Below are 24619 nucleotides of genomic sequence, written 5' to 3' on the forward strand. Positions count from 1 at the left end.
CTATATGCCCAGTAGTGGGATTGCTGGGTCATATGGTAGTTCTGTTGTTAGTTTTCTAAGGAACCTCCATACTGTTCTCCATAGTGGCTGTATCAGTTTACATTCCCACTAACAGTAATCACTATATTTTTTATCTAACTTATCTAACTTATCTTGCTCAACATGCTGTTTTTGTTTGTTATTTTATTTTATGTATTCATTTATTTATTTTGGCAGTGTCGGGTCCTAGTTGCAGCACGTGCGATCTTTCATTGTAGCGTGGGCTCTTCATTGCGGCGTGCAGGCTTCTCCCTGGTTGTGGTGCGCAGGCATCTCTCTAGTTGTGGCATGTGGGTTTTTCTCTCTCTAGTTGTGGTGGGCGGGCTCCAGAGAACATGGGCTCTGTAGTTTGCAACATGCAGGCTCTCTAGTTGAGGCGCGTGAGCTCAGTAGTTGTGGCACGTGGGCTTAGTTGCCCCGAGGCATGTGGGATCTTAGTTGCCCAACCAGGGATCAAACCTGCATCCCCTGCATTGGAAGGTGGATTCTTTATGACTGGAACACCAGGAAAGTCCCCCAGTATACTGTTTTTGTGATCACCCATGTTTTTACAAGTATCACAAAATTAATTGTTGAGTAGCATTCCATTTGAATAATAAACCACAATTTTTTAAATCCATTCTCCTGTTGACACAGATTTGGGTTGTTTCCAGTTTTTGACTGTTATGAATAAGACTGCTATGAACATTTGTAGACAAGTATTTGTGCAGATTCATACTTTCACTTCTTTTAGGGTAAATAGAAGTGAAATTGCTGGGTCATAGGACAAACGTACATTTCACTTTACAAGAAACTTCCAAACAGTTCTGCAAATATGCTCCCGTGACCAATATGTGAAGGTATGGTTGCTCCCACATCCTGGCCAAGAACTGGTAGTGAATCTTACCGATTTTAGCCCTTACAGTAGGTGTGAAATGGTATCTTATTGTAGTTTTAATTTGCATTTTCCTTAAGAATAATAATGTTGGCATCTTTTCTTATACTCGTTAGCCATCAGTGTATCTTTTTTTATGAAGTGTTTGTTCACATCTTTTATCCATTAAAAAACCTGGGTTGTTTTGTCTTCTTTTTATTAAACTGTGAAAATGTATATATTTATATATATAAACATATATGTATCTTTTTCTGGGTATAAGAACTATGTCAGATATTGGAAATATTTCCTCCCAGTTTGTGGATTGCTTTTTCATTATTTAAATGAGATCTTCCGTGGAGCAGACGTTGTTAATTTTGAAGACTTGCAAATCTTTTAAAGAGTTAATTGATCTTTTTTTTTTTTTGGTTAAACTTTCAGACATTTGTTTATCTCCCCGCATCATCAATTGTGGATTATTTTTAGTAAACTATCATAATTATGAGTGGCTGTGTCTAATATCTCCTTAGTGACTGTGGCATTCTATGGAGAACTTCAATCATTAGTCATAGTGACTCCTAGTTTCACAAAGCCACAATCTCTTTTTGTAATTACCCATTAAATGTACTCTTTAATGAACAATTGGATATATCAGGCATACGGATGTTTATTAATAATACCTTAGGATAGTGTAGCATTTTCCAGTTTTTTTGCATACTTTTATTTTTTAAATTATTTTTATTAATTTATTTATTTGTTTTTATTTTTGGCTGTGTTGGGTCTTCGTTGCTGCGTGAGGGCTTTCTCTGGTTGCGGCGAGTGGGGGCTACTCTTTGTTGTGGTGTGCGGGCTTCTCATTGTCGTGGCTTCTCTTGTGGAGCACAGGCTCTAGGTGTGCAGGCTTCAGTAGTTGTGGCACGTGGGCTCAGTAGTTTTGGCTCACGGGCTCTAGAGTGCAGCCTCAGTAGTTGTGGCACACTGGCTTAGTGGCTCCGCAGCATGTGGGATCTTCCCCGGCCAGGGATTGAACCAGTGTCCCCTGCATTGGCAGGCAGATTCTTAATCACTGTGCCACCAGGGAAGCCCTGCATACTTTTAAAATATTTGATTCAACTACTCTATTAGGTATATGCCTAATATAAGTACAATAAATACCTAACAAGGGTACAGTCGTCATAGAAGTTTTTGAGCTTCTTTCTAACTTTGTGTCTCCCTAGAGAGTATTAGATAAGAGAGATGACAGTCTATATCTTTTCTGTTGGAAGATGTTATAATGATAATAATAAAAGGTTTGGGGAAAAAATCAACCATGCTTTTAAAGTCTGACATATCAACCATTTGATATCCCCCAATTTTATTTTCATTCCCTCCCACATGAATATTTATATTTTGGGTGTCTAGAGTCTTACCGACATTTATAGGTCTTTCCTCCACCATTGCTTTTCTGATACTCATTGAAAATTACATAGAAAGAGTGCTGCCCAAGTCAGGCTGACTCAGTTCTAAAGCTATAGATGACAGCCAGTAAATTGAGGAGAAAACAGGAAAGAAACAAGCCCACTGTATAGCTCAGAGAAATGATTAATCATGGCTCTAACAATAACCTTAAGTCTTCAGGGAAATAGTTAATTGTGGTCAATATTCAAGGAGGAGAATACATTTAGCCCTGTACAAAGAAACAAGCAGTGTATGCCAGAGAAAAATAATGATGATTATATTTTAAAACATTATCAATTATGGGCATAAACTGTGTCAGATCTGATATATTCACTTTTAGTGAGAACTGCATTCAGGAGGATACTGGATAAGATGTTATTCTGATGACATACAGTGTTTTATATTATTTACAACCATAATAAGCTTTCATCTTCTTAACACCTCTGTGAGGCAATGTATTACTACCTTATGGTTACCTACTTTCTTGTGACTTATATGAATTTCAAGAAGGAAGAAAAGGAGCTTATATTTACTAAATCCATCTTTGGGTTTCATGTTACTTCCATATTTCAAATCATCCTCATTTTCATTTGATTTTAATATATAGTTATTGAACATCTCCCGTGCTTAGTTCTGGGGATTCAACAATGAATAAGACAGTTTTGCCCACAGGTAGGTTTCAGGATAGGCAGGGAAAGTAGACTAAATTGCCAATGCTTTCATACAGTGTAAACATTAATGCCCAAGTGTCACAGCAGAGAGGATTTAACTGATCTTGGTGGTGTCAGAGAAATCTTCATAAAGGAGGTGTATTAGTTATCTACTGCTGTGTAACAAATACCCCCTCCCTAAATTTTAATGGCTTAAAACAACAAATGTTTGTTACCTGAAAGTTTCTGTGGTTAGGGATTTGAGTGGATTAGTTAGGTCGTTCTGAATCATGGCCTCTCTTGAGGTTGCTATCAAGTCGGCCAGGGCTGCAGTCATCTGAAGACTTCAGTGGGGCTGGAAGATTTGCTTCTAAGACAGTTCACTTGCATAGTTGTTGGTTAAAGGGCTCAGTTTGTCTCTGGATATTGGCAAGAGACCTAAGTTCCTTGTCATGTAGACCTCCTCAGAGAGATGCTTCAGTGCCTTCATATGGCAGCTGGCTTCCCCCAGAGTTAGTAATCTAAGAGATAGTGCGAGGAGGAAGCCTCAATGCGTGTTACAATTACTTCTGCCATATTCTGTTTGTTGGAAGTGAGTCACTAAATGCATTGCACCCTTAAGCCCACACTTTTTGAAGGGAAGTGTGACAAAATATTTGGAGACATGTTTTAAAACCATCAAAGCTAGGGTGAAATTTAGAGGAATGAGTAGGAATCAGTGAGGTTCATGTGTTCCAGACAGAGAGGATAGTTTGTGTAAGGGCTTGGAGTGACAAGGGAGGGTTGCACGTGGGAATCAGATAGCTTTACGTGGCTGAATATAGAGTGAAGTTTGAGAAGCAGGGGAAGATGAAGGAGAGAAGACAGAGACTGAAACGAGGGTTTTCTGTTTAAAAGAATTACTCCAGTGGCTCTTTGGAGAATGGGCTGAAGGTGAACAAAATTAGAGGTGAGGACAGCAGTTTGGTGGCTCTAAAAGAAGTATAGATGAGGAGCGTTGAAGGCCTGATCTTAGCCAATACTGTGAATAGAGAGAATTCACAGAATTCACAGGACAGAATTGTTTGGCATTTAGAAATAGAATCAGTGGAAGGATGAAGGAGTGTCTGGGATGGCTTCTGGGTTAGTAGCTGGTGAGTACCTTCACATTCACTGGGAGCACAGGAATTGGAGCAGATAGAGATGGGAAATTGGGGAGATTCTGAGTTCGATTTTAAATATGTTGAGTTTGAGATGCACGTGAGACAACTAGACAGAGCAACCAAGGCTCAATACATATGTATATATGTATACACACACGCTCACACACACATATATGAAGCTGAGACTATTGCTAGAGAGAAAAAGAGGGTTAAAATTTTCATTCTTTTAAATAGGAGAAATTTGGACATTTTTAAATGCTAAGGAAAAGAATCAGAGGAAAGGAGAGTTGAAAGGAAAGGAGAGGAACTTGATGAAGTATTATCTGAGGATGGTTGGGGGTGGGGGAATGAAATTCACAACATGGGTAAAGGGTTTGGCCTTGTATAAAAGGGAGACCTAACATTTTTGTCTAATAAGTCCAGTATCTGGGCTTCCTCAGTGACAATTTCTATTGACTTCTTTCCCCTGTATATAGGATGTACTTTCTTGTCGCTTTGCATGTCTCACGATCTTTGTTGAAAACTGGACATTTTTAAATAGTATAATATGGCAACTCTGGAATCTCCCTTCAGGGTTTGTTATTGTGCTTGTTGTAATTGTCATTACATATTTGTTTAATGAATTTTCTTAGCTAGTTCTGTAGAGTATGTTCTGTTTGTCACATGTGGCTGCTGAAATCTCTATTTCATCAGCTTAGTGGTCAGCTTGTGATTAGACAGAGACTTCCATAAATGGGACCTATAACTCTCCCAGCTTTTGTCAAGGAAGGGGCTCTGTGTGCATGTTGGGAGATGCCTTGGACACACAGCCAGCCAGTCCCCACCTTAGCCTTCACTTATGGCTTTTGCAGAACCTCAGGGTCTTCCAGACTTGAGAACTTAGGGCCTTCTCACGTCTTTTCCTGAACCCGGAACCCTAGGCATGAGCATGGCTTACTAGATCACCAGGATTATGTTGAAACTTTTCACAGCCTATTGTGGATATCTCATTCCCCAGCTTTTCTTTTCAAATATTTTGGACAGCTTGTTGTTTGCCTCAGCTATTATTGCCACCTCAAGCAGTTGCAGGGTTAAAAAATGGCCTCTGGGGACTTCCCTGATGGCACAGTGGTTGAGAGCCCGCCTGCCGATGCAGGGGACACGGGTTCGTGCCCCGGTCCGGGAAGATCCCACATGCCACGGAGTGGCTGGGCCTGTGAGCCATGGCCGCTGAGCCTGCGCGTCCGGAGCCTGTGCTCCGCAACGGGAGAGGCCACAACAGTGAGAGGCCTGCGTATCGCAAAAAAAAAAAAAAAAAAAAAAAAGGGCCTCTGATTTTCAACAAATGATCCTGGGGAAAGGATTTTTTGCACTGAGCAAACTCTAAATAAGGTCAAATAAAGGTAAGTATTGCCAGTGGAACTTTCCAAGGAACTACCAGAAAGGTGAAATAATGACAGTTATCCGTGAATGGGGCTTTGAGGAGCTCCACTCTGCTTTGTCCCCTCCAGAGTCTTCTAGCTTGCTGATTTTCACTTTAATTGAAAGCCTATTGGTTTTCATTGTACTGTGCATCTAGGAAGAAAGGAATAGCCCTAAGTCAAGTTAAAGCACCACTAAGCTTGCTGTCCTTACAAATATTGAGCCATTTTTTATTGAATAAACACTCCCCAGATTGCTGCCAGCCTTTAATTAATTTTTAGAGCTCTGAAAAAGTTGGTTTTGACCACTTTTTTCCATTGTTCTCATTGCTTTTACAGAGAAGAGTGGTTTTGGAGGTCCATACTCTGCTATTCCTTCTGATGTCACTCAGCAATAAAGATTAGAGAGAGATGTTTGTGGGATGGGACAGAGAGCAGGTTTCAGAGAGATAAAAAGCAGAGAAACATTAATGGTCCAACTGAGGTTAGAGACTTTGAGTTAGTAACGGTGCCAGTCTGTTGTGTGCATGTGTTTCCCAGCAAGCTCAGCAGAGCAAGTATAGATGGTGAGAATGAGACAGTAAAATTAGACAAATATGGGGGTTAACAGAGCAAGTGAGGAGAAGAGTACTAGGGCAGGAAGGTACTGAAAGCTGTATAGATAAGGAAGGGAAGCCACAGAGGAAATTAATGAGTTTGAAGAGTGAATGTGTTTGAATAAGGAAATGAGAAAACTGGGAGGAAAAATGGTGATCAGAGGATGGCATGGTTTCTGCATTTTAAGAATTTAAAGATAGAACCATTGATAGCTGATTTACAAGGTTCAGTCTTACTGAAGTTATGTAATTAATGAACAGAGAGGCTCATGTAAAATATTCCACAATAGAGGCTGAGATCCTGTATTTTTTCTTTCTTTTTTTGGGCTGTGCTGCGCGGCTTGTGGGACGTTAGTTCTCAGACCAGGGACTGAACCTGGGGCCATGGCAATGAAAGCACCAAGTGCTAACCACTGGACTGCCAGGGAATTCCCTGAGATCCTGTTTTTCGTTCACCAGTGTGTCCTGGAATCCAAGAGCCCGCCTACCTCTTAGTAGGGATTAAATTGATGTATATGGAAAATACATAAGAAAGATTCATTTTCCAACTGGAGGAATCAGTAAGGGGAAAAAATGGCATCTGAGTTAGCTGTTGAAGAGATGAAAATAGCAACAAGAAGAAGTTGGTGGGAGAAAGGACATTCCTGACAGAGGGAAAGTATATCTGATGTCATTAAATTTAGAAAGAGTTGAGGGGAAATTGATTGTCTGGTTAGGCTAAATTATAGGGTATAAGTGAGGAAAGAACAGTACTAAATGGAGGTAGAATGATTAGGCTAAGACTTGGAATATTTTGAAAACCCAGTTGAGAAATACGGTAAAGTAGTACAAGGAGTTCTAGCGCCAGGAAGTTTTAAAGCAAAAGCTTGATTTGTGATCGGAGTTTAGAACAACAAAATAACTGTGACGACAGTGGGAAGGAACAGATTGGAGGGGAGAGCGCTTGGACAGAGAGACCAGTTGGGAGGCTTTGGGAATATTGTGACCTTCAGGACAAGGATGGTGAAAAATGGAAATTAATAGATAGAGGTGAGATTTTATGGAATAAAGCAAAATGGTGATCACTAAGATAAGATTTAAAACATTAATTTGCAATTGACTCTACTGCTTTTGCTGACATTACAAAAGTTAAGGGGGCTTCACTGGTGCGCAGTGGTTGACAGTCCGCCTGCCGATGCGGGGGACACGGGTTCGTGCCCTGGTCCGGGAAGATCCCACATGCCGCGGAGCGGCTGGGCCCGTGAGCTTGCTGAGCCTGCACGTCTGGAGCCTGTGCTCCGCAACGGGAGAGGCCACAACAGTGAGAGGCCCACGTACCGAAAAAAAAAAAAAAAAAAAAGTAAAGGACGTAAAATTTTGCTAAAACTGAATCTAACCTTATGTAATTGGTCAGGGCTATCATTTATTTTCTGTTAGTCAGCAGAATGATGATTTGTGTATTCCAGAATGAATATGAACTCAGTGTTTGAATTATACTATTTTTGGAGAATTGTTCTAAATAATATTTTAAAATATTTGAAAAAGTCATTTATTTTTATTCATTACAAAGTTTTATTGAGATTTGAATTGCTTACTTAGAAATTATACCAGGTTAAAAAGATAACTGGTTAATATCAGTGATTTTTAAAGATTATTATACAGATACACCTAAAGGAATCAAGATACGTATACAATTTTCAAGAGACTAGCCTGCCTTCCTTCATAGCTTATTATAAAAAACTTGTAATTTTAATACATGCTTAGATCTTGACTGCCCTCTAGTGGTAATTGTCTTTTAAATGTATGGTTTGGAATGCAGCGTGTATAGATATTTTACATCCTATTTGAATGCTCATTGGTGTCTGCCCTCTCCGTGCTAGGATCTGTGAGGTACTAGGAACACAGTATATTATCAGATCTTGCCCTTAAAGTGGTTTGTTAAAGGCATAAATCCCGAATTTCTTCTTTGAGTAGCTTTGATAAGTGTGATAGAAATATATCTGCTAACTGTTCGTTTTTTTAAAATGTCAATTAGTGTTATATTCAGTATAACAATTTAAAAACCAGTTATGTAACATACTTACATGAGCTAGAATTGTATGAGTGTAGAGTGTTTAAAATCAAGCAAAGGGGGACTTCCCTGGTGGTGCAGTGGTTAAGAATCCACCTGCCAATGCAGCGGACACAGGTTTGATCCCTGGTCCGGGAAGATCCCCCATGCCACAGAACAACTAAGCCTGTGAGCCACAACTACTGAGCCCAAGTGCCACAACTACTGAAGCCCATGTGCCTAGAGCTCGTGCTCTGCAACAAGAGAAGCCATTGCAATGAGAAGCCCGCAACGAACAGTAGGCCCCTCTCGATGCAGCTAGAGAAAGCCTGCGCGCAGAGACCCAACGCAACCAGAAATAAGTAAATAAATAAAAATAAAAAATTAAATAAAATTTTTTAAAAAGTCAAGCAAAGGATGAGAATTGCATGTTTGCGGGCGAGAGTTCTGTACCTTTGACGGTGGTGCTGCTGATTAGCTATTTGCCAGGGCTTCTGTGTCCAGGAATCAGGAGACTCTTTGTTCCTAGACTCAGTCCAGCAGGTGTTTATAGGGCACCTACTTTGTGTTCAACCACTTGATGCTACAGGGTATGCAACAAAAATTTGTTTCAGATTGCCTGCGTAATCTGTTTTTAAATGTCTGTGGATCCAGATTTCCATTTAGTTATTAGTATTTTATACAGAAACAGAATGCTGAGCTGTTGCTTCTTTAAACCATGGTTGCAAGCTACCCTAAACTAATGTAAGAAATATAGAATATAAACAATGAACATTTGGAGGAAGATCCATGGAGCTTACAAGTCCTTGGCATGATGATATCTATGAATAGCGTGTTAATTTCAAGTTCAGTTGAATGCCATCAATGAGTGTAAGAATAGTGTAGCAGTTATGACCCAGCAATTCCACCCCTGGGTGTATACCTGAAAGAAACAAAAACACTAATTTGAAAAGATACAAGTACCCCAATGTTCATAACAGCATTATTTACAATAGCCAAGATATGGAAGCAACCTAAGTGTCCATCAACAAATGAATGGATATAGAAGATGTGTATATATACACAATGGAGAACTACTCAGCCGTAATAAAGAAGGAAATTTTGTTATTTGCACAAACATGGATGGACTTGGAGGGTATTATGCTAAGTGAAATAAGTCAGATAGAGAAAGACAAATAGTGTATGATATCACTAATATGTGGAATCTGAAAATACAGCAAACTAGTGAATATAACAAATACAAAAGAAACAGACTCATAGATACAGAGAACAAATCAGAGGTTAACAGTGTGGGGAGAGGGAAGGGGGAGAGGTAATATACGGAGAGGGAATTAAGAGGTACAAACTATTATGTGTAAAATAAGCTACAAGGATACATTGTATAACACAAGGAATATAGCCAGTATTCTATAATGACTAAAAATGAAGTATAATCTTTAAAAATTGTGAATCACTATATTGTACACATATAACATATAATATTTTACATCAACTACACTTCAATTAAAGCAATAGAATAGTGCAACAGCTTAAGGTCAGGGAAAAAAATGCCAGGACTAAGAAATTCTTCATCATTACCTCTTATTGACCCAAATTTTCTATATACTACCCCTGTTTTTCTTACCTCTATATTAGCAGAAAAGATTAGTGGTAAATATTAATACCAAGAAAAATTTGTAGTGAGCTTTTTTTTTTTTTAACATCTTTATTGGAGTATAATTGCTTTACACTGTTGTGGTAGTTGCTGCCGTATAACAAAGTGAATCAGCTATACGTATACATATATCCCCATATCTCCTCCCTCTTGCGTCTCCCTCCCACCCTCCCTACCCCACCCCTCTAGGTGGTCACAAAGCACCGAGCTGATCTCCCTGTGCTATGCGGCTGCTTCCCACTAGCTATCTATTTTACGTTTGGTAGTGTATATATGTCCATGCCACTCTCTCGCTTTGTCACAGCTTACCCTTCCCCCTCCCCATGTCCTCACGTCCATTCTCAACATATGCGTCTTTATTCCTGTCCTGCCCCTAGGTTCTTCAGAACCATATATATATTTTTAGAGTCCATATATATGTGTTAGCATATGGTATTTGTTTTTCTCTTTCTGACTGACTTCACTCTGTATGACAGTCTCTCAGTCCATCCACCTCACTACAAACAACTCAATTTTGTTTCTTTCTATGGATGAGTAATATTCCATTGTATATATGTGCCACATCTTCTATATCCATTCATCTGTTGATGGACACTTAGGTTGCTTCCATGTCCTGGCTACTGTAAATAGTGCTGCAATGAACATTTTGGTACATGACTCTTTTTGAATTATGGTATTCTCAGGATATATGCCCAGTAGTGGGATTGCTGGGTCATATGGTAGTTCTAGTTTCAGTTTTTTAAGGAACCTCCATACTGTTCTCCATAGTGGCTGTATCAATTTACGTTCCCACCAACTCTGCAAGAGAGTTCCGTTTTCTCCACACCCTCTCCAGCATTTATTGTTTGTAGATATTTTGATGATGGCCATTCTGACTGGTATGTGGTGATACCTCATTGTAGTTTTGATTTACATTGCTCTAATGATTAGTGATGCTGAGGATCTTTTCATGTGTTTGTTGGCTATATGTATATCTTCTTTGGAGAAATATCTATTTAGGTCTTCTGCCCATTTTTGAATTGGGTTGTTTGTTTTCTTGATATTGAGCTGCATGAGCTGCTTGTGTTTTTGGAGATTAATCCTTTGCTGATACGTTTGCAAATATTTTCTCCCATTCTGAGGAGTGTCTTTTCATCTTGTTTATGGTTTCCTTTGCTGTGAAAAAGTTTTAAAGTTTCATTAGGTCCCATTTGTTTATTTTTGTTTTTATTTCCATTTCTCTAGGAGGTGGGTCAAAAAGGATCTTGCTGTGATTTATGTCATAGCGTTCTGCCTATGTTTTCCTCTAAGAGTTTTTATAGTTTCTGGCCTTATGTTTAGGTCTTTAATCCATTTCGAGTTTGTGTATGGTGTTAGGGAGTGTTCTAATTTCATTCTTTTTTTTTTTTTTTTTTTTTTTTTTTTGCCGTACACGGGCCTCTCACTGTTGTGGCCTCTCCCGTTGTGGAGCACAAGCTCCGGACTCGCAGGCTCAGCAGCCATGGCTCACGGGCCCAGCTGCTCCGCGGCATGTGGGGTATTCCCGGACCAGGGCACGAACCTGTGTCCCCTGCATCGGCAGGCGGACTCTCAACCACTGCGCCACCAGGGAAGCCCTGTGTTTAATTTTTGATAGTTTGATTAATTTGTGTCTTGGCGTGGTTCTCCTTGGATTTATCCCACATGGGACTCTCTGTTCTTCCTGGACTTGATTGACTATTTCCTTTCCCATATTAGCGAATTTTTCAGCTATAATCTATTCAAATATTTTCTCAGTCCCTTTCTTTTTCTCTTCTTCTTCTGGGACCCATATAATTTGAATGTTGGTGCGTTTAATGTTGTTCCAGAGGTCTCTAGACTGTCCTCAGTTCTTTTCATTCTTTGTTCTTTATTGTGCTTTGCAGTAGTTATTTCCAGTATTTTTGTCTTCCAGGTCACTTATATGTTCTTCTGGCTCAGTTATTCTGCTATTGATTTCTTCTAGAGAATTTTTTTTTAACATCTTTTTTGGAGTATAATTGCTTTACAATGGTGTGTTAGTTAAAGCTTTATAACAAAGTGAATCAGTTATACATATACGTATGTTCCCATATCTCTTCCCTCTTGCATCTCCCTCCCTCCCACCCTCCCTATCCCACCCCTCTAGGTGGTCACAAAGCACCGAGCTGATCTCCCTATGCTATGCGGCTGCCTCCCACTAGCTATTTATTTTACGTTTGGTAGTGTATATATGTCCATGCCACTCTCTCACTTTGTCACAGCTTACCCTTCCCCCTCCCCGTATCCTCAAGTCCATTCTCTAGTAGGTCTGTGTCTTTATTCCCATCTTACCCTGGAGAATTTTTAATTTCATTTTTATGTTGTTCATCATTGTTTTTGTGCTCCTTAGTTCTTCTTGGTCCTTGTTAAATGTTTCTTGTATTTTCTCTATTCTATTTCCAAGATTTTGGATCTTTACTATCATTACTCTGAATTCTTTTTCAGGTAGACTGCCTATTTCCTCTTCATTTGTTTGGTCTGGTGGGTTTTTATCTTGCTCCTTCATCTGCTGTGTGTTTCTCTGCCTTCTCATTTTGCTTAACTTACTGTGTTTGGGGTCTCCTTTTCACAGGCTGCAGGTTCGTAGTTCCCGTTGTTTTTGGTGTCTGCCCCCAGTGAGTGAAGTTGGTTCAGTGTCTTATGTAGGCTTTCTGGTTGAGGGGACTGGTGCCTGAGTTCTGATGGGTCGGGCTGGATCTTGTCTTTCTATTGGGCAGGGTGGTATCTGGTGGTGTGTTTTGGGGTGTCTCTGAACTTAGTATGATTTTAGGGAGCCTCTCTGCTAATGGGTGGGGTTGTGTTCCTGTCTTGCTGTTGTTTGGCATGGGGCGTCCCACAGTGGTGCTTGCTGACCGTTGGGTGGATCTGGATCATCGCGTTGAGACAGAGATCTCTGGGGGATCTCTTGCTGATTGATATTACATGAAGCCAGGAGGTCTCTGGTGGTGCAGTGTCCTGAACTCGGCTCTCCCACCTCATAGGCTCAGGCCTGACACCCGGCCAGAACACCAAGACCCTGTCAGCCACGTGACTCAGAAGTAAAGGGAGAAAAATAAGAAAGAAAGAAAAAATAAAATAAAGTTTTTAAAATACAAATTTAAAAATATTATTAAAATAAAACAAGTAATAAAAAAATAAGAAGAGAGCAACTAAACCAGTACCAGTTTATGTTTGAAACACTCAGTATCTGAGTCACCTTTATGCAAGCAATTGCTTGTAGGAATGCTCAAAGAAAGTGTAATTTTGGAGATAACTTATACTTCACTCCAACTCGCAACAGTTTCATGTTATCTCTCCAGCGGCAACATTTTCTCTTGGGAAAATGACTCTCTTGGTAACTTTGTGTCTTTTCTAGTTTATGGCATTTTTCCACTGTGGAAAATCAGAACTCTTACTATTTTTATACCTTTAGATTGTTCTTTTCTAAAATCGTGCTGCTTAGAAGTTAACCCTTTGGCTTTAGGTAGAACTTCCAAATCTGGACAGGTGGCTGGGGGAGTTGCTCTCTCCTCTGTCAACACTTTATCTTCCTGCTCCAGTTTGGAGATCAGACTGATCAGATTATCAATTTGATTTCCTGGTCACATAGAAAACCACAGATCACCGAGGACAGGTAGAACTTGAGGCTGTTTTCAAAACAAACTTGAGCTCCAGTGATGCTTTTCTTGTCGAGTTCTGCCTGCCATGCGGGCTTTCACCAGGACACCCTGATGGGAGTGGACCAGCTGCCCTGGGCGAGACTGCAGGCTCTGTAGTTAGCTTTTAAAGAAATTAAGTAGTGGTTATATTTTTATACCACATTTTCCAGTGTATTTGATTAACTAATTAGCTAATATTAACATTTATTTGCATTTCTTGAGCACACTGTGCATTTCGTGGAGTCCAAAGTCCTGGAAACATAAAACAGGAAAAAGGACGTGAGTTTTTCAGCAGTTCAGTTTTCTAAAAAACTGAGTGTTTTATACTCAGGAAATTGGGATTGAATTTGTTAGTGCATACTAGAATGTAAGTATGACTGTATTTGCACATGTCGACATCACTAAACATAAGGATAATATGTGAGAGCGTTTTATTTTCCTGAAAAGAAATCTCCCAATGTTTGTGTAGTTCAAAGCTCGTTTTCTGTACCTCTTAGATTAGTTTAGAGAAGATTACAACCATGATTTAAAGAAGCAGTGGATCAGTGTGCTGTTTCTTGAGAAAATACTGACTCTGGAAATGTGGCTTTTCCTATTTTTTTTTTTCTAGTATGATGGCATTTAGAACTATCTCCTTAATAGTTAATTTCCTTGTCCTCAAAAAAGTAGTTTACTATTCTACCTTTCAAAAGTCATTCAGTTATTAAGTAACGATGTGAGAATATTGTACCCTTCATCATGGAGATGTTTCTCTCACTCAAGCCCCTTTCCACGCCCACCTTGGATGTATCGAAAGCAAACTTTCTCTCTTCAGAGAATTTTGTACATGCTGTCTGCTGCATAGAGTAATATAAATGTCTCATTTTTAAACTGTATTAATGCATTCACGTTTTCAGTAAGGTGTTTGAATGTATTGTATGATATGAGTGTGTGACATTTGAGGCTGTCACTGCTGGACACAGGAGACTTGCTTGGAGCAGACTAAGTCGTTAGGTGTGAGCATGTGTGTATATGTGGGGAAAGGTGAAAAAACAAAATGTTGCTTATTCAGAAATTTAACCCAGTTTTTGAAAGGTTTATCAGCAGATGCAGTTCATCTACATGCCCTAAAATCACCATAAAGTCATCAAAAAGTAATAATTGATCATTTCATTAAATCAGCTCCTATTATGCGCTGGGACCTCTTAGTCCATTTTTCTTTTCTTCAATCTAACCTTAAATTGTTAAAGATGATCTGTGTGTTTATCGTCAACCTTTAGAGCTTATCGTGACTATTTTTATTTATTTGGTCACATCAGTAGTTTAGCTTTTAATAAACTTTTATTATTTATCAGGTCTTCCCTACCTCCTGAGAACAGATGAGCACTAATATTTAACTGGTACCTGCTAATTCTGTGTGAGCTCCTGAAGGTAGAGTGGAGAGAACACAGGTTGTAGCGTTTGGCAGCTCCCGAATTCTGCCATTTGTTAGTCATGTGACTTCATTAAGTCATTTAAATTTGCTTCTCTGTATCTAACCCCAAACTTCATGGAGCTGACCACATCCTTTGATATCAATTCAGTGGACCCTTGTCCCCATGTGCTGTGATTTCCCAGGAGGTGACATTCTCCAATTCATTCTAGCTCCAGGTCCCCTGGTCTGAGGTTTTGTAGCACTGGCACACTCCATCTCTGGTGCACCTCACGTCCTACAGATATTTTTTCCCCATCTCACCACACGGATCCTGAGGTTGGACCTGACCCTTTTATTTTTTCCTCAAGTCACTTAAACACAGCATTTGTGTGTATAGTGCATTACAGTGAAGAGGTGGGGTAGCAGAAGACTTATGCCCCCAGTCATTCTGTCTGGGAAACTTACCAATGGTTCCCATTCTCTGCTAATGTATAGCTCTCTCTTGTTGTTTTCTTTCTCTCCTCCTCACTTCCTGGATGCTTCTTCTCTCTTCTCTCCTACCCATAAATGTCTATTTATTTCCTATGCAGAACAGTTTAAACCTCTTTTATTGTCTTCTTCCCATTCTTGCCCTCAAGTTCATCTCATCTTCCACTACCAAACCGCCAGGTGGCTGTTAGGCTTTTCTGTACAGGAAAAAAATTTTTTTTTCTTTTTTTACATCATCTGCCCTACAGCATTAGTGAAAGTTAACAACCAGCATCTCCCAAGGAAGGCCATGTACTTTCCACTTCACCCAGCTGGTTCCATCTGATATGAAAACACTTTGTAACATATGAACCAAGATAAGAATAGAAGGTATCTTTAGCAACATCCCTATAGGTTAAGTGGTATCTGCCCTCCTCTTTCAATTCCCCATGCAACGATCACCAGAATCCCTTTCCATTCACAGCTGCCAGAGCTGAAGTGTGCAGCGGCACAGGAGAAAGGTTCCGAATCTTCCGCGCTGAGAAAACTTACGCTGTGAAGGCAGGAAGGTGGTATTTTGAATTTGAGGCTGTCACTGCTGGAGACATGAGAGTTGGCTGGAGCAGACCAGGCTGTCAACCCGATCAGGAGCTTGGCTCGGATGAACGTGCCTTTGCTTTCGATGGCTTCAAGGTGAGTGTACTTTGCTGGGCACCGGACACTGGAGTTTGTAGGCTCCTGGTTTTGTAGGCTGCTGTGCACCAGGCATCCACACGCTGTGGGCTCCCACGCTGCCTGGCTTGATTTCCTCTGGTATTCCTTTTGGTGGTACAGTAATATTAGTACTTTCCTGAGCTCAACCTTGAGAAAATAGTTCCTAGGAAAACTTTTGTTCTTACAGCCTCAAAATGTTTTCCCTCACCCTGTGAATAGTCAAGATTATTCAATATTCAAGAAGTAAAATATTGATTCTCTATCATATCAAAAAGATGAATCATCCTTGTCTATCAAAAATGTTTAAAATCCATATGCTAATTTAAAATATATTCACTTTGACAGAGGAATTCCATAGAAGAAATTTATCCTCAAGCAATAATTAATGATAGGTATAAACATTTAAAGGCCATAAGAATGCTGTTTGTTGTTTGCAATCATCAAGAGTTTTCATTTTCAACATTATTGGTAACTTTTATGTTTTAAGTTTGGTGGAAGATGGTCAGTTGCTTTTTTTTTTTTTTTTTTTTTAATTTCACCAGGCCTTGTGGCTTGTGGGATCCTAGTTCCCCGACCAGGGATTGAACTGGGCCCACGGCAGAGAAAGTGCAGAGTCCAAACCCCTGGACTGCCAGGGAATTCCCCTCAATTGCTTCTTTTATTGTTTATTTATACATTATATGAGTGTTTAATGATAATTTTAGCTGCATAATATATTTTAAAATTAAAAATACAAAATATGGAGAGATTGGTTCAAGATGGCAAAGTAGAAGGATGTGCGCTCACTCACTCTTGCGAGAACATCGGAATCACAACTAACTGCTGAATGGTCATCGACAGGAAGACAGTGGAACTCACCAAAGAAGATACCACACATCCAAAGACAAAGGAGAAGCCACAATGAGATGGTAGGAGGGGTGCAATCACAATAAAATCAAATCCCATAACTACAGAGTGGGTGACTCACAAACTGGAGAACACTTACACCACAGAAGTCCACCCACTGGAGAGAAGGTTCTGAGCCCCACATCAGGATTCCCAACCTGAGGATCTGGAAATAGGAGGAAGAATTCCTAGAGAATCAGACTTTGAAGGCTAGCAGCACTGGATTGCAGGACTTCGGCAGGACTGGGGGAAACAGAGACTCCACTCTTGGAGGGAACACACAAAGTAGTGTTGGGACCCAGGGGAAGGAGCAGTGACCCCACAGGGGACTGAACCAGACCTACCTGCTAGGAGGGTCTCCTGCAGAGGTGGGGGGTGACTATGCCTCACCATGAGGACAAGGACACTGCTGGCAGAAGTTCTGGGAAGTACTCCTTGGCATGAGCCCTCCCAGAGTCTGCCATTAGCCCCAGCAAAGAGCCGGGTAGGCTCCAGTGTTGGGTTGTCTCAGGCCAAACAACCAACAGGGAGGGAACCCAGCCACACCCATCAGCAAACAAGCAGGATAAAGTTTAACTGAGCTCTGCCCACCAAAGCAACACCAAGCTCTACCCACCACCAGTCCCTCCCATCAGAAAACTTGTGCAAACATCTTAGATAGCCTCATCCACCAGAGGGCAGACAGCAGAAGCAAGAAGAACTACAGTCCTGCAGCCTGTGGAACAAAAACCACATTCACAGAAAGATAGACAAGATGAAAATGCAGTGGGCTATGTAGTAGATGAAGGAACAAGATAAAACCCCAGAAAAACAACTAAATGAAGTGGAGATAGGCAACCTTCCAGAAAAATAATTCAGAATAATGATAGTGAAGATGATCCAGGACCTAGGAAAAAGAATAGAGGCAAAGATCAAGAAGATGCAAGAAATGTTTAACAAAGACCTAGAAGAATTAAAGAACAAACACCTAGAAGAATTAAAGAACAAACAGAGATGAACAATACAATAACTGAAATGAAAACTACACTAAAAGGAATCAATAGCAGAATAACTGAGGCAGAAGAACGGATAAGTGACCTAAAAGACAGAATGGTGGAATTCATTGCTGCAGAACAGAATAAAGAAAAAAGAATGAAAAGAAATGAAGACAGCCTAAGAGACCTTTGGGACAACATTAAACACGACAACATTTGCATTATAGGGGTCCCAGAAGGAGAAGAGACAGAGAAAAGGACCTGAGAAAATATTTGAAGAGATTATAGTCAAAAACTTCCCTAACATGGGAAAGGAAATAGCCACCCAAGTCCAGGAAGCACAGAGAGTCCCATACAGGATAAACCCAAGGAGAAACATGCCAAGACACATAGTAATCAAATTGACAAAAATTAAAGACAAAGAGAAATTATTGAAAGAAACAAGGGAAAAATGACAAATAACGTACAAGGGAATTCCCATAAGGTTAACAGCTGATTCCTCAGCAGAAACTCTACAAGCCAGAAGGGAGTGGCATGATATATTTAAAGTGATGGAATGGAAAAGCCTACAACCAAGATTACTCTACCGAGCAAGGATCTCATTCAGATTCGACGGAGAAATCAAAAGCTTTACAGACAAGCAAAAGCTAAGAGAATTCAGCACCACCAGACCAGCTCTACAACAAATGCTAAAGGAACTTCTCTAAGTGGGAAACACAAGAGAAGAAAAGGACCTACAAAAACAAACCCATAACAATTAAGAAGATAGTAATAGGAACATACATATTGATAATTACCTTAAACATGAATGGATTGAGTGCTCTAACCAAAAGACACAGGCTCAGTGAATGGATACAAAAACAAGACCCATATATATGCTGTCTACAAGAGATCCACTTCAGACCTAGGGACACCTACAAACTGAAAGGGAGGGTATGGAAAAAGATATTCCATGCAAATGGAAATCAAAAGAAAGGTGGAGTAGCAATACTCATATCGGATAAAATAGACTTTAAGATAAAGAATGTTACAAGAGACAAAGAAGGACACTACATAATAATCAAGGGATCAATCCAAGAATATATAACAATTTTAAATATATATGCACCCAACATAGGAGCACCTCAATACATAAGGCAACTGCTAACAGCTATAAAAGAGGAAATCAACAGTCACACAATAATAGTGGGGGACTTTAACACCTCACTTACACCAATGGACAGATCTTCCAAACAGAAAATTAATAAGGAAACACAAGCTTTAAATGACACAATAGACCAGATAGATTTAATTGATATTTATAGGACATTCCATTCAAAACCAGCAGATTACACTTTCCTCTCTAGTGCACATGGAACATTCTCTAGGATAGATCACATCTTGGGTCACAAATCAAGCCTCAGTAAATTTAAGAAAATTGAAATCATATTAAGCATCTTTTCTGACCACAACGGTATGAGACTAGAAATGAATTACAGGGGAAAAAACGAAAAAACACAAAGTACATGGAGGCCAAATAATATGTTACTAAATATCCAAGAGATCACTGAAGAAATTAAACAGGAAATCAGAAAATACCTAGAGACAAATTACAGTGAAAACACAGTGATCCAAAACCTATGGGATGCAGCAAAAGCAGTTCTAAGAAGGAAGTTTATAGCAATACAAGCCTACCTCAAGAAACAAGAAACATCTCAAATAAACAATCTAACCTTACACCTAAAGGAACTAGAGAAAGAAGGACAAACAAAACACCAAGTTAGTAGAAGGAAAGAAATCATAAAGATCACAGCAGAAATAAATGAAATAGAAACAAAGAAAACAATAGCAAAGATCAATAAAACTAAAAGCTGGTTCTTTGAGAAGATAAACAATATTGATAAATCATTATCCAGACTCATCAAGAAAAACAGGGAGAGGACTCAAATCAATAAAATTAGAAATGAAAAAGAAGTTACAACATACACCGCAGAAATGCTAAAAGACTACTACAAGCAAACTCTATGCCAATAAAATAGACAACCTGGAAGAAATGGACAAATTCTTAGAAATGTATAACCTTCCAAGACTGAACCAGGAAGAAATAGAAAATATGAAGAGACCAATCACAAGTACTGAAGTTGAAGCTGTGATTTAAAATCTTCCAAGAAACAAACAAGCTCAGAACCATATGGCTTCACAGGCAAATTCTATCAGACATTTAGGAAAGAGCTAACACCTGTCCTTCTCAACGCTTCCAAAATATTGCAGAGGAAGGAATACTCCCAAACTCATTCTGTGAGGCCACCACCCTGATACCAAAACCAGACAAAGATACTACAGAAAAAGAAATTACAGACCAATATCACTGATGAATATAGATGCAAAATTCCTCAACAAAATACTAGTGAACAGAATCCAACAGCACACTAAAAGGATCATACACCTTGACCAAGTGGGATTTATCTCAGGGATGCAAGGATTCTTCAATATATGCAAATCAATTAATGTGATACACCATATTAACAAACTGAAGAATAAAACCCATATGATCATCTCAAGAGATGCAGAAAAAGCTTTTGACAAAATTCAACACCAATTCATGATAAAAACTCTCCAGAAAGTGGGCATGGAGGGAACCTACCTCAACATAATAAAGGCCATATATGACAAACCCACAGCAAACATCATTCTCAATGGTGAAAAACTGAAAGCATTTTCACTAAGATCAGGAACAAGACGAGGATGTCCAGTCTGGCCACTATTATTCAGCATAGTTTTGCAAGTCCTAGCCACAGCAATCAGAGAAGAAAAAGAAATAAAAGGAATACAAATTAGAAAAGAAGAAGTAAAGCTGTCACTGTTTGCAGATGACATGATACTATACATAGAGAATCCTAAAGATTCCACCAGAAATCTACTAAAGCTAATCAATGAATTTGGGAAAGTTGCAGGATACAAAACTAATGCACAGAAATCTCTTGCATTCCTATACACTAATGATGAAAAATCTGAAAGAGAAATTAAGGAAACATTACCATTTACCACTGCAACAAAAAGAATAAAATACCTAGGAATAAACCTACCTAGGGAGACAAAAACCTGTATGCAGAAAACTATAAGACACTGATGAAAGAAATTAAAGATGATACCAACAGATGGAGAGATATACCATGTTCTTGGATTGGAAGAATCAATATTGTGTAAATGACTATACTACCCAAAGCAATCTACAGATTCAGTGCAATCCCTATCAAATTACCAATGACATTTCTTACAGAACTAGAACAAAAAGTCTTAAAATTTGTATGGAGACACAGAAGACCCCAAATAGCCAAAGAAGTCTTGAGGGGAAAAAATGGAGCTGGAGGAATCAGACTCTCTGACTTCAGACTATACTACAAAGCTACAGTAATCAAGACAGTATGGTACTGGCACAAAAACAGAAATATAGATCAGTGGAGCAGGATAGAAAGCCCAGAGATAAACCCTTGCACCTCTGGTCCACTAATCTATGGCAAAGGAGGCAAGGATATACAATGGAGAAAAGACAGTCTCTTCAATAAGTGGTGCTGGGAAAACCAGACAGCTACATATAAAAGAATGAAATTAGAACACTTCCTAACACCATACACAAAAATAAACTCAGAATGGATTAGAGACCTAAATGTAAGACCAGACACTATAAAACTCTTGGAGAAAAGCATAGAAGAAAAGTCTTTGACATAAATCACAGCAAGATCTTTTTTGATCCACCTCCTACAGTAATGGAAATAAAAACAAAAATAAACAAATGGGACCTAATGAAACTTCAAAGCTTTTGCACAGCAAATGAAACCATAAACAAGACGAAAAGACAACCCTCAGAATGGGAGAAAATATTTGCAAACGAATCAGTGAACAAAGGATTAATTTCCAAAAATATATAAACAGCTCATGCAGCTCAATATTAAAAAAACAACCCAATCAAAAACTAGACAGAAGACCTAAATAGACATTTCTCCAAAGAAGACATACAGATGGCTAAGAAGCACATGAAAAGCTGCACAACATCACTAATTATTAGAGAAATGCAAATCAAGACTACAATGAGGTATCACCTCACACCAGTTAGAATGGGCATCATCAGAAAATGTACAAACAACAAATGCTGGAGAGGGTGTGGAGAAAAGGGAACCCTCTTGCAGTGTTGGTGGGAATGTGAATTGATACAGCCACTATGGAGAACAGTATGGAGGTTCCTTAAAATCTAAGAATTACCATATGATCCAGCAATCCCACTACTGGGCATATACCCAGAGAAATCCATCATTCCAAATGACACATGCACCTCAATGTTCATTGCATCACTATTTACAATAGGCAGGTCATGGAAGCAACCTAAATGCCCATCGACAGATGAATGGATAAAGAAGATGTGGCACATATATACAATGGAATATTACTCAGCCATAGAAAGGAAGGAAATTGGGTCATTTGTAGAGACATGGGTGGATCTAGAGACTGTGATACAGAGTGAAGTAAGTCAGAAAGAGAAAAACAAATATCGTATATTAACGCATATATGTGGACCTAGAAAAATGGTACAGATGAACCCGTTTTCAGAGCAGAAATAGAGACACAGATGTAGGGAACAAACATATGGACACCAAGGGGGGTACGTGGCAGGAGGTGGTGGTGGTGTGTTGAATTGGGAGATTGGGATTGACATATATACACTAATATGTATAAAATGGATGACTAATAACCTGTATATAAAAATAAAATAAAATTCAAAAATTATACAAAAGAAACACATTAGTAGGAATATCAAGACAAAAACTTTAAAAATAATAAAAAAATAAGTATGTGTATATGACACAGCCATAATAGAATAATAGTCTTTTTGGGGGGATGAAATTATTGACATTTTATTTCTTTATCCTATTTTTATTTCCTAATTTTCTTCAGTGAATTTGTATTCTTTTTGGAGAAAAAAAGTATTTTCTAATTAAAAAAAAGAAAATTAGAATAAATAAGCAATCATGAAGAGATTTGATGCCTGGGTACCCAGGTGTGTGTGTGGGAAAGCATTTCTAGGCTATAAATTAGTGTTGTGGCTTCTAGGCCAACTGACCCACTGTGTTCTGAAATATAATTCCTCAATCCTGTTTTTTATTTCAGATGGAAAAATTTAACACCTTTTGATATCTAATTTAGTTAAAATTTTTAAAAAGTACAATGTGTTACGCTTTAGAAGAATCAAATCATTGTTTTGCATTGGTGACTGTATCCCATTATATGTCAGTTCACAGTGAAGGTGATACTTTAGGGATAAATTTAAAGATTTATCTGACAAAATATTTAATATAACTAACTTTGTATCTATAAATCAGTGGAACATACTTATAGATTAAAAAGTGACATTTATCCTATGTTTCACAGGTATTTATGAGATTTCATGTGTATTATATAAGGCAGTGCTGACATATATATTCAATTTTTGGCTTACTATTTCAGTAAATGTCTTGAGAATATATTTAAGTTTGATTTGAACCTTTTTTGATTTTAGTATGTACTGAAATGCTTCTAGATTTCTATTTTGCTGAAGTGCGAGTGCCTTTGCTTCCAAGGAATGGGATTTTATTTTGAAATAAATGAAAACTAGAATGTCATTTTCTCTGATCAGTTCCCAGTTGAGTCTCTGCTCATACTTCTCTGTATTTGGGGGAGTAGACAAAAGCAGCCCATATCCTGGGAAGCATTCATTGTAGTGAGAAAAATAAATTTCTAAAGAGACAGTTTTTCTTTTAATAGAAAAGATGTGGGGTTTGATTTTTTAAATATTAGACTTTGAAAATCATGAAATAGCATTTGGGTTTTTCTCTAGATTCAGTAACATACAATGTTAGTATCAGGGGTTCAGCATCCCCAGGCACCTCCACATTGCTTTGTGCATGTCTGTAGACAGATGTGCTGACTATATTCCTTCCTTCCGCTGCGTTAATACAAAGGCTACTGTGAGTCATGCCGATTAGGGGTGGGTGGGTGCTGTTCTGCTGGCTTTCTCTGTGACAATGACTCTTCTGTCCCTAGGCCCAGCGGTGGCACCAGGGCAGTGAGCACTATGGGCGCTCTTGGCAAGCAGGCGATGTTGTGGGGTGTATGGTTGACATGACAGAACATACCATGATGTTCACACTGAACGGCGAAATCCTTCTGGATGATTCGGGTTCAGAATTGGCTTTCAAGGACTTTGATGTTGGTGATGGTAAGTGTACTGCATCTCGTGTCGTTTTCAGGTTTGGGGCACAGTAAAGCTCTTTGTTCTGATGCCTCTTGACCAGCCATCTTGGTTTGAGGGTGAGCCAGCAGATGAGTTGCAGCTGTAGATCACAAGGTTGCCATGTGGCTTATTTGGTTCAATACCCTTGAAATTACTTTAGCAGAAACTCTCTCTCTGCTACTTAGCTAGGATTCCCATAAGGCAGAAGTGGCTTTTATGAGTGTGAATAAGAAAAGAAATGGCAGGCAAAAGGACGGTTTTCCACAAATATTAAATATTCGTTTAGAACTTCCCTGTTTAATCCACTGCTTATGGCTTCTATGTGTTCATTCATTTCAAAAAAAAAAAAAATGTAATGAGAACCTACCAAGTATCAGGCCCTCTGCTGGATGCTGAGATGACAAAGCTGTCCTATCTTTATGCAGATGATAGAATACCAGGGGAAGTTCTCACTTGTATAATTTCTGTTCAGTGGATAAGTTCTA

At 39.0% G+C, this 24619-nt stretch overlaps 1 protein-coding gene across 1 annotated transcript in view; it reads left to right on the plus strand.

The window, feature by feature from the left end:
• The window catches only part of RYR2 (ryanodine receptor 2), a 644069-nt gene that overhangs the window by 354605 nt on the left and 264845 nt on the right, over positions 1–24619 (plus strand). Inside the window, 2 exon segments of the mRNA XM_032609082.1 lie at positions 15802–16010; positions 23945–24119. Of these exon segments, the coding sequence (XP_032464973.1) occupies positions 15802–16010; positions 23945–24119 (384 nt within the window).

Source organism: Phocoena sinus, chromosome 16, assembly GCF_008692025.1.
Source record: "Phocoena sinus isolate mPhoSin1 chromosome 16, mPhoSin1.pri, whole genome shotgun sequence".
Classification (NCBI taxonomy): Eukaryota; Metazoa; Chordata; class Mammalia; order Artiodactyla; family Phocoenidae; genus Phocoena; species Phocoena sinus.